The following is an 18,440-nucleotide window of genomic DNA, read 5'->3' as shown; positions in this document are numbered from 1 at the left end:
TGTCTTAAAAGTAGTGCTAATTATGTGAAATTGTGACGTCATGAGTATGCATTGAGCATAATTATGGTAACTAAATAAAAAAAATGTGAAATGTTCAAAACCCATCAAAGTCAACGACCAGAAAACATTTTTAACTATATAGCTATGGCTTTTCAAAAGTGTTAAATTAACTCCCTTGCAGAGCATACTCATGACATCATGCATAATTAGTGAATCTTCTTAGTCCAAATTCTAAAAAACCAATCAAGGATTTTAAAAAAAATATTTAAATTCCTAGACAACCTTTCAAGCTCTTTCAGATGAACTCAACTTGATTTTTCACGGGAGGTAACCTTTAAGAGGGTGCCAATAAGCCGCAAATGCTCGCACATATAAGGGCGAGTTCAGGTGGCTTTTTGAAAAAAATTGGTGACTGTCTCCCGAAACCACCCGCACTTTCCCGAACTCACCCAGAGCATTGCCGAAATGCAACTCCTTGTAACAAACCATGCGGACAATAGTTGGGCAGAAGGCGCTTTAAGAGAAGGAGTTAATAAAGCCTATATAAAGTAAACTTTATCAAAAACCTTCAAAAACAGTTCTTTTAAGAACTTCGCTACCACATAGTAAGCTTATCGGCACCATCATTTATAGTTAAAGTTCACTGTAGTATTATACTGTTTATTCTTCCATTCAGCCAACAGAATGATAAAGCATTTTAATTCATTACCCTTGTGATAATTCATTGAAAACAAAAAACGTAGTTAGTTAGCTAGCTAACTATAAATACACTGGATAAACGAGCCTGATGGAGGTAAAAAAAACTACAAACTTGCAGGTCTGCATCATCAGGCCGTATCTAGATTGCGTACTACAAAAAACATAAGGTTTGCAAAACATAGTACATATATGCCATTTCTCAATAAGTTGTTAATTAAAAAATCACTAACAAGGAACAGAAATCGTATTGACCACTCCATCACCACTAGACCAGGACATAGTAATAATTTGATCCTGAACAGCCTCTCCGTGAGTCTCGTCATCCCATTCCGGTAAATCTTATCATCCATCCCAGAATGCATCGCAGGCACGATCACAAAGCGATGGCTCTAAAAAGAGATGGTGTAAAGGACTATATTTTTGAAAATTTTAATTAAAATACACATCTATTAAACAACTGAGTAATTATTTTATTAAAATTCACCGAAAAAGTCTTCTCTATCGCGATAGTCATATATCGTGGTCTGTTTTGTAATCTTATCGGTAAATATCGATTTTTTCGGATCTTGTTCCATTAGTCTCGCTTATTAATGACGTAACATAACATTATCAAAACAAGAGAGGATTACATTCTGTGCCAGTGCTTTCGATTCGTGCTATTTTAGTATTTTTAGTAGAGATTTATTGGTGTTAAAGCATGTAGCTAGCTAGCTACATTATTATACTTTGGTAATGTTTGTCATAAACTAATCAGCAACAGCAAACATAGGAAGAAAAATGGACGTAGATACTGCTGCTGATATAGAATTTGAATTAATAAATAAACTAAATACCATGGGTACCAGGGACAAAGAAGATATATTGGCTCAATTTCAAAGTATTGTTGGAAGTCAATTAAGTCCAGGAGGTTGCAGTTTCTATCTAGAAATGGGAAATTGGTCAGTATAGTTATATGTTGTTTAGGATGCCTTTAGGAGGCTTAAAGAAGGAATACACCTTTACGATAATTCGGGAAAACTAACACTCCATCGCAGCTTATTTAGCGATCAGAGGAGGTAAGCATCACACTTTTATAAGAGTTTATTAATTAGAAAACAAGTTTTTTCGTGATAACTTTTTTTGCCGCGTTTTGTTTTTAATGAAAAGTACACATAAGTTGTATCTTATTATTATTAACGTTTCCTGAAAATTTGAAAGAAATTGATACAACGGAAGTTAAAAAACGGGAGAAAACACGTTTTCGTCTCTAACAAACTCATAAAAACACGATTTTTACCTCCTTTTTTCCGATATTGTAAAACGATGGAGAGCCGTAGGAACGCATGTACAATTGAATTATCGTAAAGGTGTATTAGTAACTTCAGTTTACCGTTATCTACATTGCAGATGTAGAACTAGCTATACCATGTAAGAAACTTTCATTATTTATTATTTTGCCTCTGCACCTTAGGTGTGCCTCTCATGCCCGTGTTACCACGCAAAACACAGTTTGTAGGTTATAAAGTCCCCCTTCAGGCACACAGGTTAAAAAAGTTATATTCGATGATGGTTGATTACAATATGTACTTGAAGGTGCCACTTTTTCACCCCACAAAGCTTCCATTTTCTCTGTTGTCTTTCTTAACCAAGTAAAGACAAGGCCCGCAACCTAGGAACTATAAGTGACCATCTCAAAATGTTGGCCTATCATTAACGATTAGGAGCAATAAAGATTATAGGACAAAATTATACTATATATCTTAAAAAAATCTGAGAGCCAATTAGATAATTTTGAAACAAATTTCAAAAGTTGACATTTATATGAATGGGAATGTCAGAACGAAACGAAACAATACATTTTGTACATCTTTCCCTAAAAACTTAAACATGGCTATATTTTATTAAGAAACTGACCAAAATCTTTCTTTCAAAGTTTAAAACATCGGGGTATTTTGTTAGGAAGTGATTAAAAAGCTTTCTCTCAAAGCTTGAATATAGTACTTTAAAGAAGCATGAAAATATACTTGAATAAACTGTATTTTTTGTACCTGTCACAAGCTTTGATTTAATTTGTAAAAAGATTTTTTGATTAATCAAGTGCACACATAATTCTTTATCTATTCATTTAATTCTGTTATTTCACTTTTTCTGTAACTTTTTTTTCACTGCACCTAATATTATTCGTTCATTGAGCACTGCATTTTAAATCAAAATGGTTGAAGTAAATATATGTAAGGGAAATTTACCAAAATTTTATGTGATTGCAATAGACTGTTACTAAATTGAATATTGATAACAAGACTGTGAAAACTGTTATCATGACCAGGGTGGCCACCACTTCTCAAAACTTTTAGAAAGTTTAGAAGAATTCTTAAGAAATAGTTTGTCTGAATCTATTTTTTTGGTTTTAGATCTGTTTTTCGTTAGTCTTCTGTGGAAAAAGGGTAAAAACTTCTTCAATACACGAGGAAGTACATATACTGTTTAAAATAGGCAGAATAATATAAATAAACAAGAGGTGGTTGCTGTAATTTTGTTATAAAACTATTTAAAAGCATTTTTTTATTTTGTTAGAAAACTGTTTAGTCAAAAACGTTATTTTGCAAAGTAAACAAATTTACCAAATTTTGAATAAAAATGCACAGCCAGCCATTGTAGGGGCCTAATGTAATGTATTAGAAAATGGCTATAGTAGTAATGTATAATATATGCTGGGTCACAATGGTGATTCTTGAAATGTCTTCAAAAGCCTCGCATTATGTCCCAAGTAGATAACCACCTTAAATGGAGTTCAGACCTTTCACATTTTAGATGGAAATATAGTGTTTTTTTACTAGCTCAGTTTGTATCAATGAAAAACGTGTGGAATGCACATTATGGAATATTTGTATATTGACCACAGTAGTCTGTCTACATATGTACTTATAATACATTCTTAACTTTTGACATGCATATTTGTAGTGCACTGTCCACACTATGTTAGCAATCTGCAGTTAATACATCAGAAATTGTACGTGTTTATGACTGTGGAGATTTTTTGTTTTATAGTGATCTTTTTCTTTCTTTTTGGTTTTAGGAATTTGCAGGTGAGGTTACTAGAAGTGAAAATACACTGGTATGTATATAATCATTGGTTTATAGAATTACTGTTTGAATTACTATTGGTTTTTGTTATTTGTAGACTGCTTTGTGTGCTTACTATGATGTTACAAGCTCTTCAGATCAATTACCGAATATTGAAATAATTGATGAGACCATACATACAAGTGAACACAGTGTACCACCAAATCAACGATTTCTCAAAACATGGAGATTAAAGAACACAGGTATTATTTATCAAGGTTATTCATAGTGCGCTTTTTAAGTTCAGGAAATGCCATGAGAAAAACAACCGCCTCAAATAAAGATAGCTGCTAATCTAATGCATGTATTAAAAAAGTGTTTAATTTTTTTTAAAAAATACTGCATTTTTAAAAAGTCTCACTTAAAACTAGGTTTTGATAGAGTTTTTATTGCTTGTATGGTTCTTAATTGCTTGTGTAGTTCTCAATCACAGATGTTAGTGTCAGAAAAACTGGATAAAAATTACAATTTCTTTTCTTGAGTGTAAATGAAAGTCAGTCATAGTGTCAGATGGGCATTATAAACTTTTGGAGGAGGAAAATCTGCAAATTTGAATATTCAACTGACATTTTATAATAAATTGAGTAAAGGTAAAATATTCAGCCGAAGAAAGCATGAATTTTAATGATGTCGAATAGCTAGAAAGTTAGAGTGATAGTGGATGCTTGTCTTCAAGATTGCTAAGCCAATCAAAAAGCATAAATAAAGGTTGGTAACACGAAAGAAAAAGAAATATGTAAACCTCAGACTTTTGGAATTGATACTTTCACTATTTTAACTTGTCATGGACAACGTGCTTTGTTTTATGAGTCATTTCAAATGTAGAGTATCATAATTTGATAAGGAAATCGATTTTTGATTTTACAATAAATTTTATGTTCTTTGTTGTAGGAAATGAGAAGTGGCCGTGCAATCTTAAACTAAAATTTGTCAACGGTTTTAATTTTGACCATTGTGAGCATGTAGCTCTTCCTTCCATTGATCCAAACGAAACAACAGACGTTGTTGTTGCAATGACGTCTCCGTTGGAACAGGGTTTGTACCAAGCACAATGGCGAGTCGTGACTTTATCTGGAACCTATTGTGGAGGTAAGTCCATTTTGTATATCTTTTCTGGTAAGGTATTTTATTAACCCGAAACAATTTTCTGGCATAGCCTTTATTGTATTTTCGACGTTTCATAATTGTAAATTTTTATTTATTTAATTTAACAAGCCAGTTATTCGAAAAAAAATAATGCTACAGAGAAAAACAGGAAAAATAATGTTGAAAAATGATTTGAACAATTTGCAGGACAATATAATTAATGACTTCAGTGCAGTTTGTGATATATGTTGAAACCTCTGTATCCGATAGCAGAATTATTCATATGGGTTTTATAACAAAGTTTTTGAAGTAGTTTCATTGAAATGAAATGAAACGGTTTCCTTCTTCTGTATTAACACATTGGAGACTCCTTATAATTGATAATTGTATTTAGTTAAAATAGGTAAATTTAAATTTAAATTAAATATAAAGTACTGTTCTTTTTTTCAGGAGTGTTTAACGTTGAAGTTAATGTTTCGTCTTCAAATATATTATCTTTAACGCAACAAATGTCGAATCTGGGCAGCCAAGCAGACATAACTAGATCAGAACACTCCGAACCTATATTAACTCCACTCCGGACTCCAGTAGCTGCGACACCATATTGCTCGCCTACCGGCTATGGTATTTTTGGTGGGAATTCGGTGAGTTAAAGCATGGTTAAACACGTCTTTTAAAAGATTTTTCATATGAAGTTTGTTTCTTCAGGTATCTAGGAGTCCTCAGTACCAGTCTCTTTTTGAAAAAGCAGAATTCGAGAAAATTGAAATGTTAATCGCTTGCTTTCACAATTTAGAACTAGCGTCATTTTGAGGAAACTTTTTGTGTTGTTAATCTGTATCAGCGCTAGTTACCGACTGAATTTATAGAGTTTTTTTTTTAACTTCACGCGAAACTGATCCTAATACGTAGCTAATATTTACCCAATCCACTTATCCCTTAGGTAACTTCGACCTTAATCCCCCTATTGACTACAATTTTCTGGATACCCTGATCCCTATTTTAGCTGCAGCTTCTTACCCCCCATGTTTGCGTTCCTGTCTCGCCTCATATAGCTATAAGTACAATGATCTTTAATGTTGGCCTATTGCTTCCACCTTATGGTGGCTACAACTCCCTTACGGCTACAATTACCTGCTTTTTATCGTGGCTATACACGAGGTATCCCCCATTCTATGATAATTCTTTTCTGTTATTTTCGTTTTATTTTTCAGGTTCCTACTAGTATATTAAATGATCATTTGCCGACCATAGATGAATCAACTTTAGCTCAACAATTACAAAGGACTAACATAATAAACAGCTACGAGAAAAATGAACATCAAATAGATTTTAATAATACGTCTTCATCAAGTTAGCCGTAATACTAAAAAAAGAGTGAAATAGCTATGTATAATAATGTAGTATATTTATTTTAATGAATTCTTGCATTTAATTACATGCATAGATATTTGTTTCTTTGCGTTTTTTACAAGGCGTTAGATATATAACTTTTGTTGCATTACGATTAGTATTTATAATAATATTTTTACTTTCACTGCAAAACAGTTGACAATCTTGGCCATTTTGCATACGCCTGCTTTTTGTTATAAGCAGCAACGATTTGTATGCAATTTGAAGCGACACACTAACCTGAAATCTCGTCACCTTACACTATAAATGTTTGCTTACAAAACAAAGTATATATTTTTTTTCTTTAATGTCTGTCGATTCAATTTTTTAAATTATTTTTTTTAACAAAAATAATTTACTCGCCGCCCCGAAATTTGTGTTGTAATCTCAGTTTTCATGTTCAAATTATACATAAAACTTTCTTTATTCGATTTTTTTTTTGTCCGCAATTTTTCGCTTTTCATTCACAAAAAATCCTTCTTTCCAGACTTTATTGTTTACCTTCGATACTGAGACATGTAGTAAGCTATTACCTAGAGGTAAATATAAAATGAGAATAATTTTAAATCAGTAAATACTTTGTCTTTGTATGTGTCATTGAAAGCTAAATGTACGCGGCGTTTGCGCTTTTTGGAAAATTCGCAAAATTAAGTCCACGCGAAATATTCGAAGTAAGGTATGTCCGCAAAATTAAATCAGCGCAAATTATTAAAATGTTGATTGTCTGCGAAATCTTTTTTGTCTTGCAAAATGGTTGATAGAATTATATAACAAATTAACATCGGTAAAGGGGAAAGGAATTATTGTAAGTGGCTGGCTGTTCTTATTTAGTTTCTGGAGTTTGCCACCTCTTAACCTTATTATAAATTCTCAAAAGACATTAGTAGCTTGTAATTATCGACTTCCAAGTGAAAAGAAATTCTTAAATAAATGGGTGCCAATATTGGAATCAGTGTGTTCAAAACGTAAAAACATGGTTTTTTTAGCAGATTTCAATTATGACTTGTCTTACACAAACAAAACTGACAATGCCGTAACTAACAGTTTTGCAAAGTCCTTGTATAGTTTTAATTTAGAGAACTTGATTAAACAACCAACACGTATAACAGTCTAATAGATCTCATTATAACAACGCAACTTTTCAGCAAATCTCATATTTGTCTGACTGGATGTTACGATCCATGTATCTCCGACCATCATTTGGTTTATAAATCACTTAATTTTAAAAAACCAAAGCGAACACCAAAATTCATCGAATTGTCAAAGTGCCTTGATGAATCAAAATAAATAACAGATTTTGAGAATGTTCCTTGGTAGATTTGTTCTATTTTCGATGATGTTGACGATTCACTTTGGTGTTGGGAACACCTCTATAAATCGATTGTAACAAAAGATGTAACTGTCAGAAAAGTTCAGCTGAGACAGAATTCGAAACCATGAATACGAAAAGAACTAAACAACAGACACAAGTTGCTTTTAAAAGCTCGTAAAACATCAAAACGCTCAACACAATGGAAGGCATAGAAGAAGTTGAAGAACAAATGTACAAACCTTGTTCGTCTTGCAGAAAGGATTATTGGAAAGAAAAGTTTAATGGCGTATCAAGTAGTAAGTCATTCCGGAAAACTGTAAATGATTTTCAGGGTAAGAGATCAAATTGTGAAATTGCTACTCTAAAAAATGAATAACATGGAATAACAAGCCAAGACAAATTCCCTTAATCATCACTTTGCAACTATTGACAAGAGGTTAAATGGGAACGTTTCACCAGACCATAGTATACAGCACATAAATAGAGTAACTCCATGTACTAACACCATCGATTCTTCCTATGAGTTGTATGAAAAATCATTTAAAAACCAGTTCATCGGTAGAATGTGAGCGATAAAAATGTTCTTAACACATGTAACTGGAAACAAGTTAGCTGGTTCTACAAGAGACGTGTTGCATGTTTAACATATAACATTTACAACGAATTGTTACCATCTCCTTTAGCATCTCTAGTTGAAAAACGATCGACCACTCGCTGTACTCGAAAAATATGCTCATTAAACAGCCAAAATTTAAAACTATTCGATCTAAAACATCATTTTGTTATGGAGCCTTCGGTATTGTGGAACAATCTAGTAGATGATATAAAACGGAAATCATATGAAACCTTCAAACTAGACCTAACACAAGTCGTTTCATTTCTGAATGAAATTCTGGTAAAGCAGTAGATGATGCTTATGATTATTATTAAACTACAGAGTTTCATGTAATGTTCATTTAATTTCATGTACTTGTATATAATGTATTGTTTTAAATTTTATATTTTCAGGAGGTCCACATCATTTTTTAAACTGCCATTGTAACTAACCTTCTTTAACAAATAAATTATCTATTTATCTATTTTTCTATCTAACCCATTTTCACAAATGGATTTAATCAAAACACCGATTGTGTTGACGTTTTTGCAGCTGATGAATTTCCAACTGAAGATATCCAAATGTCAACGATTGTGACGATATAGCGACTTTTTAGATTAAAAATATGAATAGTATTAAAGATGGCAACGCCTCATTCTCGATCCCAGAGCTCTTTCAGATAAATTGAAAGAGCTCTGGGGACGAGAATGGCAACGCCTTTGACAACTTTTTATTCCAAAAAGTTTTATGTTTTAGAAAAAGTTAGCTACACTACTTCGGTTTGTTAGCTAAATTTTATGTTACTCTTTACCACGTTGTATCCGCAAAAATTAAAAAAAAGCAAAAGTTAGTCCACGCGAAAAATACTGTAGAATTGTCATTAAGTCCACGTTAAATACAGCAAACATGGCGTCTCCGAAAATTAGTCCACGCGTAATTTTATCCACTTAAAGTATGTGAAAATCAAATCTCTCTTTCTAACAATAAGCTAAGAAATAATAATCAACGATCTATATTAAAATACACGTATATGTCTATCACGTAAAATGGTACCGCAAGTAGCGAGACGTGCTTAATGCGGATAAAACGAACGGGAAAATCGTCGGGCCACAGACTAGTTTTAGTAAATATCGATCAAGATTTTGCAGGGAATTAATTTCACGATTTTAGGTAAAAACGCAAAATGGCGAAATTTTTCTCCCGCCAATGTTTCGTATTGACGTATAAACAGAAATATTTTGCGTTTGCTCACACAAATACGTTGCTTTCATTATAATAATTTCAACCTAGTACTCAGATCTCTGAATGTGAATTCTTTTCTACACGGAAAAAAAACCCAGGAGATCAGCTTTTCATAACATGAGTTACCTCAAAGTGAATCATTAATCATTTCATTTTTAATTGAAAGTGAATAATTACATGGGATATTATGTTTTGATTGACTCTTGTAAAACATTATAAAATATAACTTGTCATATTTCGTTCTTTGATAGCACAGATTTTATAGAATTTTATTCTTTTGTTGTTGTTTTTGTTTGTTTGTTTTCACGAAGTAGTGAGCATTTTGCAACATCTTCAAATCCAATCGTTATTTTTGATTGGCCGTTTTTCCACTGCATGAAAAAGCTAGTAAAGACCATGTCAATATATTATTTTTCTTTTTCTTTTTTACGGCTTGTTTTTGTTTCACTAATCGTTGTTTACTTGGTAATCCGTGGTCAATGTTAAGTTCGTTCATTCTTATTGCGCGTGTATATGAATCGTCGACATACAGAGTCAACGGTCGCCGTAAACTAGCCATGCGGTCGTTGACACGTGTAGAACGGATCATAGCTATTTGCAGACTTCAAAACTGTCTGTAAAGTTTCTTTGATAGTGTGTACCACAGACTAAAGTCTGAAAGGTCGGAAAAAATGTCACTTTTCTTCCTTAGCTGCGTTCTTCCGGCGGCTGTGATAACATTACAAATAACTCGTTACCTTCAGAAAAACGTGATTGAATCTATGACTGGTTCATGTTGTGTCCCAACACAGAATCTATATCAATTTCAAGTACACGTAAAATTATCACTAAATTCTCAATATTGTCTTCTTTTCGCAGTCTTGAAACCAGCTGTGAAGGAAAACCTTTTTTAGCATAGTGATATAAAATCCTCTTTTGTGTTAGAGCCGAAACATGCAACGTTTAAAAACTCTGCTAAACATCAAATAAACAAATGAAACGACTTTTTTGTTTGGGTCTAATAAATATATAATGGACTCAACTATATTCTTTTTAGCACTTTCAAAAAATAAAATGGAACATTCTTTTGTGTCGTTTTTAAGTTCATCACCAGTCTCCTCTATTAATAGTTATGTTTAGGGGGTTGGAAAAAAACATGTCATTAAAAAAGAAAGCACATGATATATTTTCGAGAAATGCTGTGTAAAACACTCGTTTAAAAGTTTTTGTTCTTGTGATAAACAGAGAAGACGGACATTACACAAATCACTTTGTATAGTCTAAAAATAAAACAGTCTACCCTTTTGGTATTACAATCAATCTCGTTCCCATATTTTTGAATGCCAGCATGACAAACAATATGGTTTAGCCTTCTAGATCACCTTTAGCTAGGAGTCCCTGTAAACGAGGTTGTATACGGTACCGCAGGGGATGAGGGAAGGAGGGAGGGGAGGAGGGGCAAAAGATATCTATAAAACAACCAAATGTGACAATCTTTCTATAAAACAAAATATGTACAAAAATAAGCCTAAATAAAAAAATCAACAACCATCATCCCCAACTTATAAACTTTGCCTTAAGAAGTCACGTGACATGTGAATAAGATAATTCCTCCACGGAGTTTCTACGGGTGTGGACAGAAGGTAAACTGTTGGGACAAGTCGAGATTACAGTTTAGTAAACGCATAGCTGTAATCGCAAGTTTGGTTAAACTTGTACCCATTGCCTCTCTTCGCTTTTTGGTGCCACGACGTGTAGTAAACCAAAACAAGGCGCTAGTCGAGCAATAGGACATATTTACAAAATATAATTAGTCGTAGAATATACACAAAACTTATTTAGCGGGTGCACAAATTCAAGTTGCCTCGAATTTAACAGAAGCAACATTCTTCAAACTGTCGTCAAAAGATTTCGCGCGAGCGCTTTCGACAATCATCGCCAGTTCTTCTTCTGTTCTGTCACCTGAAACAAAACTCGATTACAAATTTGGAGTGAAACCGGTTTTGCTCTGAGATTCTCAAAGTTTTTTTTTAAAAAGCTTTTTCAGTGTCGGTCAGGGCAAGGATAAACCTCCTTAAAAAATTACTTTTGTGAGTACCAGGTGATAAGAAGGAAATGTACAACAGTGTTCCCAGTGCATTTTGCCTATTTATAAACATGACCGCTCCGTAGTAACAGCTCAGGGGTCAAAAGACCCTGCGGATGTTTTGAATAAATACAAAGCAGATCAACTGACTGCGAAAATATATAAATCATTGATTTTATTTAACAAGAACTAACCTGTTTTATTGAATTTGAGTCTACACTCAATCTTCTCTCCATCAAGTGAATACTCTGAAGAATTTTGTTGCTGAATGATATCTGAGAAAAAATAAATAAATAAATTAAAACATTTCCCTCCTCTCATCGTGATTTTTAACATCCAGAGAATCATATTCATTAAGTAAAAAGAAACGCCATTTCCTCGATAAGAGAGACCTGTGGAGTATCGTTTCGACCGTGCGACGAAAAGAAGGGGGGATAAGAATGTGTCTTATGGCTTTCAACTGGTTTCTTCACGAATGACGAAAATAGGAATTCTCTTTGCCACAAAATTTATCAAATTCCTCAGGAATAAAAATTCTTACCAGCGTTTGCAGTACTAGTTCTAAAACTTGCTCTTGTGGATGACAACCGTACGACATTGTGTAAGACTTTTCGTATCGACATCTTGTAATGAGAAATACAAGAAGAAGCGAAGCTGTGTAATAGTTTGTCTGTTGAATCTAAACTGATGAGATAAAGTTACATGTTCCACAATATATGAGAAATACATCTTAACTATTTCGAAATATATAATCCCATTAAACAAAACTCAGCCCCTGCGGGGGAGTGTGGGTGACTGGATAATTGGTGGTAAGCATGATACCTCTGGAGTGTCCATGATTAAAATTCATTACATCAGATAGCCTAGTAAAGCCAGATTTTTAATAAGAAATATGCATTATTTTGACGTGCATCAAAAAATTTGCACGAAACAGACTTGTCACAGTTGTTGTAGAAATTAAAGTTGGTCACTCTAATTTCCCTTGTCATAACACACAGTAAAATTCTAATAATAACGAGAATAAAATTAATATCTAAGGCGGTTGTCCATTTGAGCGATCACTGTGCTTGCATGCCTTTCGTATTTCAATTGTGAGCTTTAAATGCATTAAGACCCCCTTCACAGGACCTTCATTAATAGCAGTACCATTAGGAACTGAAGAGGACCTGTGTAAATAATTTCAATAATAGGAAAAATTAAACAAATTAAAAGACAAATATTTAGAATGGGAGTTTTTAAGTGTAGTATTACTAGGGACCTAACGAAACAAGAACGGGGCCATCTACGACGGTAAAAATCTATATTATAATGCCCATATACGTCTGTCCGTCCGTCCGTCTGTCTGTCTGTCACGCAAAATGGTAGCTTAATTGCGACGGACGAACCCGTGGATTTTTCCATGGGTTAACGACTAGTTTTATTATATTTTTCAATGCGATGTGCAGATCAAAGTAAATTCCCCAAAAACAAAGCTGTCGTCCTTCCTTCAAGTAAAGATGTCTAGCCGAAAAAAAGTACGTAAAAAAGCGAAAATAAGTTTTTTCTTTTTAAATTTTGTGTATTCAGCGCTTTGTCTAATCTTCTGCAAGTTTGACAGTAGCCATATTTGTTTTGATTTTATTTTACGTTATCGCTTTTGTTTAATTTTTTTCTTACGACGGGCTTTCATGTGTTCTGCTAGAATGTCGACGACTCTTTTGACTGTTCGCTATCCTTCTAGTTGATCAAATATTGTTTGGATTTAGCTGCAAAATGTCTCTCTTTTTATGGTAAAATATGAGTTGGTGAAAAAACGGACAGTGGTTCTTTGTTCCTTTTTAGCAGTTTAAGGGGCAGAACTATATCGGTCTGTGTTTTACCAGTCTTCGATCAAATAATGCAAGAAAAAACAGCTCGCAGAAGAAACAGCTACCATTTCTTCCGATATCTCCTCACTAAATTCGTGATTTTCTTTCAACACATCAATTGCATCAAAATTAAAATAATCAACTCCAACATAAGCCATGTTAATAAATACTTCAGTTTCAGTCGAGCTGCGCTAATTGAGCAAAATATAAATGGCATAAACAATAGAATCTCTTTTCGTTATGACTATTTGGAAAGTTATTGGCAACGTCGTTGTAGATAGTCCCCGTTCTTGTTTCGCCCCTAATAATGCAACTTCACGAACAACACCATATTAAAAATGACCAAAATAATGATGTGAAAGAACAAAAAACTTCCAGATCTCAACATGCTATATTCCCAGGTTTCATCAATGGCGGCCTAATATGCTGTTTCAACAACTTTTTGCCTCTTTAACTAACTAACATTAAAAAAAAAATGCGACCCATATTACAGCACTATTACAGAAACGAAATGTTATCACGTGTGCTTTTTAGCACCTCGATGCTGTTGTTGTTATTGTTGTTGAAATTAAAAACAATCAGCGTAAACTAGTAGGCCTTTCAGAAATGTTGATTTCTTTTGTTCGGAAGAAAAAACGTCCGAAATTTCCGCAATTTAATGTTGCTACATTTTTTTAATGTAAACATCTATACCGACAAAGTAAATTTATTTAAACGAATTCCTTCATGATTTACGTGCCAAATGTTGACTAATAAGGAAATATGGCGATGACGTTAAAGAATTATTATATCCGATGTTATGTGGTTTGATAGGTCAATTACAATTAATAAAAAAACAATTCCGAAAGTTACAAACCGCTCAATCTAATTGCTCCAGAAGCATTTCGCTATTTTATTCCTTAGGAGTTTGAATACCGAAATTCGCACAAAAACACGGATCTGTAAAGCGATGTTTTTTGAAATAATTAAAATTTTTTCAAACATTTTTCAGTTTTGTTTTATTTGCTTCTCAAAGGCGTTGCTACCTCATATAAAAAATGTTACAGACCCGTGCTAAAGGTAGTAGCGTCTGTTGTTCCAGCGTCTTCATACTCTTTCAGATCACTTCTTTAGCCTACCATCTAACTCAAGAAGAAAAAAAAATACAGTCACAGAAACACAATTCTATTCGCCGAGTAAAGTCTGGTGGTGCATGACAAAGCGGATCTGTTTGACATCGCAAAAGAGGAAGGGAAGCATGAAAAAACTGCTGATGGTGAAAGATAATACCACAACAGCAGATGAGAAATTTAATATCATGTATTAAAATATAATAATTAAAAGTCTATTTTTTATAAGAACTTCTAAATTTTAAGTCGGGCTTGGATGTGCTTTTTTTTTTCAACAAATTTAAGCTGAAATTCGCCACGCGCTTTGTAGATTTGTATGCACCTAGTACGATGGAGATACAGTTTTTTTTATAAGAAACTTAGTGAAGGGTCAAAAGTTTCTTAATTTTAAACTAAATTTAAAATGTTTTTTTTTAATTTTCTTATTCAGTTTCTTATTTTTTTGGTAAAAATATATATCCAATGAATGATATCTTCTGCGAACGATGGTCCAGACACCTTTCCTCCGCAATGTTCAACATTGGTGATTCCAAATTTGAACAAAGTCGTTTGCTTTATTTTCAAAAAAAGTGCTTAAAATTTATCAATGCGTAGCCAGGAAAACATTTTCTCGATGTCTGTTTTGCTAGCCGTATGTCAAGTATTCCCATAGCTTAAAAAATATGATGTTCTTATTTGGGAAAATCTTAGCCTAAATGTTCTTAAAAACTAGGTTCTAATAAAGAAACAAGGTTTATACCCATCGACTCCCAGAGATACTGATTCACACGACCCCCAGAAATAACGATTCACAGGGTGTTTTGTTTAAAAAAACTTAAAAGATATCAAAAAACAATTATAAAATAACTGATAAGAATAACGAGCAATTGTTTGAAGCAAAAGAATAGACTCTTCGTCACATATAATTGTATAATTAGAGACTAAAGTGATAACAACAAAATAAAATCAAACAAAAAATAAAAAACAAACAAACAAAAAGGGATACAAAACAACAACTTAACCAAACATTTTCAATGTAAACAATAAAGTAAAAGTATTTACAGAAACAAACAAAATAATTTTTATATCTTTTATTTTTTTTAACTGTAAAAAAACCCTGCTTCCCGAAGTATTAAACGATATGATAAAAAAGTTGAAGTTAAATAACAAAGCATGAATTCTTCCATCTCTAAATAACCTCGTGTTTCGTTCTTCAATGAACACATTTTCTTCAGCACATTTTGCTCAAGTGTTTTTTTTTTATCACGACGTGAAAAATCAAAACAAACCATGGACTTTGAACCCCATGATCACAAGAGAATCATGATTATTTCACGTGATATATTAGATATGTATAAGGCGCCGTTTTAGACTTAGACTTTTTTACGGATCATAAAAAACATTTAAGCTTGATTCCCCCTGTGGTTTAAGTTGGGTTTAAATATAAAACCTAAAAGGTTTTAAATGTGTTTTAAAAATTAAAGTAAACCCTGACCATTCCCACTGTGTTTTAAAACAAAAACATGTCGCGTTTCTCATTTGGTAGCCTTTGTGTCAATTATCAAAAATCACTGGATATTGGCAAATAAGTACGCTAATAAGTACGCTTCCCTGTAACAAACTTAGATTTTTTTCTGCCATTTTTTATTCTCTTTTCTGTCTTAGAGTGAAAATGCGCAAAATGTGCCCTAAAATCGTTGAAAACTGCTTCGGCATTTATCGGGCGCCTTTGAACTTTAAACCACAACATCAAAATTTTTTCATCTAAGGTTTTATTTTGTCTGTGGCTTAAACAGGTTTTATGCCAAAAATTTTAAAACGCGAACACGTTCCCATCATGCTTTAACTTTAAAATCTTATTTAAAACATACTTAAAACACACTTAAACCACAGTGGGAATCGAGCTTTATTGTTCTACGGCTTTAGCAGTTAGAACTTTAAAATGGTGCTTCTTTTTTGTCACTGTTTTTACTATCGAGACTAGTGAAGCACGGAAGGGTACCAGTTTAGTGTGGCATATGAGAAAAGTGAGACCCGATACCCTATGTGATACCCGAGACCCGATACCCTGATACCGATACCCGAGACCCAATACCCTGACACCGATACCCGAGACCCGATACCCTGATTTTTTTTTTATTAATTAATAAAAATCTAATTTTTTCTCATTATTTTCTTGTTTTTTAAACCTAACATATCAGAGATGATATGTTAAGTTTATTCGAAGCAAGAAGTACGTTCGATCGAATGAATAATTAATGAGGAAGTCCAGATTAAGCATGTGAAAGTGTCTGTTCGATGGATTGAATGGGAAAGGAAAAAGCAAAGAGTGAAGTTCGTGTGTTTAGTGAAGTAATAGTAATTTTAAAACGCGTTTTTATTATATTTTACATTCAATTACAACTACAATGGAATCAAGGTATGTTCTTTTTTAAATATAAATTGTTTTTCGAGTAACAGAGGCTGTAATCTCACTTAAATTGAGAGCAAATTTTACAACATGATCCCGACCCAAAGGAAAGCTGAAATCGATAAGTTCAATACATTCTTGCCCGATGCTGAAAAACAAGATACACCAAGAAAATCTGATATAATTCAGAAAAAGAAAATTACTTCTTCTCAAACTCAAAATTCAGATGGAAAAGACGTCGAGATTGTGAAAACGTTAAATTGGATTCCAGAGTCGATAGTTGAAGAAATAATGAAAGATGTTAGCTGGTAACAATAAAGATGTCATCAAAGGATTTGGCGATACATATTATGTTAAAAATGCTAAAAACGAAAAACAACCATTCACAGTTGGAATAAACAAGAAAAAAAACATTTTAACTTGCTGTGAAATTTGCTATCGGTTTAAAGGTTTCGGAATATGTGCGCATACTGTCTGCATAGCATTCAAGTTGAATGTGGTCGAACCTTTTTTAAAGCAATGCGAAAAAAAGACAACTAATGTCAGAAGCCTAGTAGACTTTTCCAAAGGGAAAAACGCGGGCAAAAAGAAAACGAAGGCAACTCAGAGAAGAAAAGGGCCAGCTAACGTTAAAAAGGTTCCAATCACAAATTTAATCAATCCACAAGCTTCTGCACAAACGAGAACACCATCAACGCAACCTATTCCACCTTCAGCAACAGTTAATAAACCAGCACCACCTGTACCAACAGATAATGGTTATGTCTTGTTCCTACTCAACTACACCCACAAAAATGTATCAACTTGCTATGGTTGTGGAGGAAAATTTCAGTCAAATATTCCATCAGACAATATAGAAAATTTAATCGTGGTTTCGAAAACTAAAAGGAGTTATTTCGACCCTACAACGAAAAAACAAACATTCTCTAATGGATTTAAAAACGTCTATTATCACTTTAATTATTCATGTTTGATCAGACAAAATAATTTTTTTGATGCTAGTTTCATTGTAGTTCCTGGTGATATAAAACCATTGTTGAGCCAGCAACATATTCGCATATTACGTGCAACATATATTTCCGTATAATGAAGAAATATATACATATCAAAATGTGTTTTTATTATCGTTCATATTCAAATAAAAAATTTAAAAAAATATTAAAAAATCAGGGTATCGGGTCTCGGGTATCGGTATCAGGGTATTGGGTCTCGGGTCTCGGGTATCGGTGTCAGGGTATCGGGTCTCGGGTCTCGGGTATCACATAGGGTATCGGGTCTCACTTTTCTCATATGCCGTTTAGTGTAGCAGTGCGTAAATTATTAGTGTTTGAGTGTTGATAACAGAACTACCCTGTTAATGCATGTACAATCCGTGACCTAAAAGAGACATTCAATTTTCACATTTTTTATCAATTTTTCTGTTTTAATTCAATACAAAAAGAAAATTTCAACTCAATTTTCGTTTTCAAATCAAAAACAAACAAGAAGCCCTGGGGGCTCTAAGAATTTCCGCGCGCTACCAAAATATTTGATGAAAACCTGCTAATTCGTTGTGTTATTGTGCCAAACATTCGAAGGGGCTTGGTGCATGAACCTCTGAAG

General features: G+C 33.3%; 2 protein-coding genes across 3 annotated transcripts; one reads left to right on the top strand and one right to left on the bottom strand.

The window, feature by feature from the left end:
* Window positions 1-1,295: 1,295 nt before the first annotated feature.
* LOC130613081 (protein ILRUN-like) lies at window positions 1,296-6,854 on the top strand. The gene is made up of 6 exons (XM_057434400.1): window positions 1,296-1,637; window positions 3,755-3,764; window positions 3,860-4,004; window positions 4,693-4,890; window positions 5,338-5,531; window positions 6,102-6,854. Exons 1-6 carry the CDS (start codon window positions 1,477-1,479, stop codon window positions 6,243-6,245), a joined length of 852 nt encoding a protein of 283 aa, XP_057290383.1. The 5' UTR covers window positions 1,296-1,476; the 3' UTR covers window positions 6,246-6,854.
* Window positions 6,855-10,879: 4,025 nt separating this feature from the next.
* On the bottom strand, window positions 10,880-15,212 carry LOC130613086 (uncharacterized). Of its 2 annotated transcripts, none has more exons than XM_057434404.1 (4): window positions 15,189-15,212; window positions 12,035-12,172; window positions 11,688-11,768; window positions 10,880-11,369 (listed from the first exon to the last, which is right to left on the bottom strand). In XM_057434404.1, the coding sequence occupies exons 1-4, from the start codon at window positions 15,190-15,192 to the stop codon at window positions 11,263-11,265; spliced, it is 330 nt and encodes a 109-aa protein (XP_057290387.1). In that variant the 5' UTR covers window positions 15,193-15,212; the 3' UTR covers window positions 10,880-11,262. The 2 variants fall into 2 exon arrangements, with proteins under 2 accessions (XP_057290387.1, XP_057290388.1); XM_057434405.1 differs by lacking the exon at window positions 15,189-15,212 and adding an exon at window positions 14,389-14,664.
* Window positions 15,213-18,440: the final 3,228 nt, after the last annotated feature.

Source organism: Hydractinia symbiolongicarpus, chromosome 10 (assembly GCF_029227915.1).
Source record: "Hydractinia symbiolongicarpus strain clone_291-10 chromosome 10, HSymV2.1, whole genome shotgun sequence".
In the NCBI taxonomy this organism is placed as follows: domain Eukaryota; kingdom Metazoa; phylum Cnidaria; class Hydrozoa; order Anthoathecata; family Hydractiniidae; genus Hydractinia; species Hydractinia symbiolongicarpus.
The sequence above is the reverse complement of the archived record's forward strand: the minus strand, read 5'-3'. Positions and strand labels throughout refer to the sequence as shown.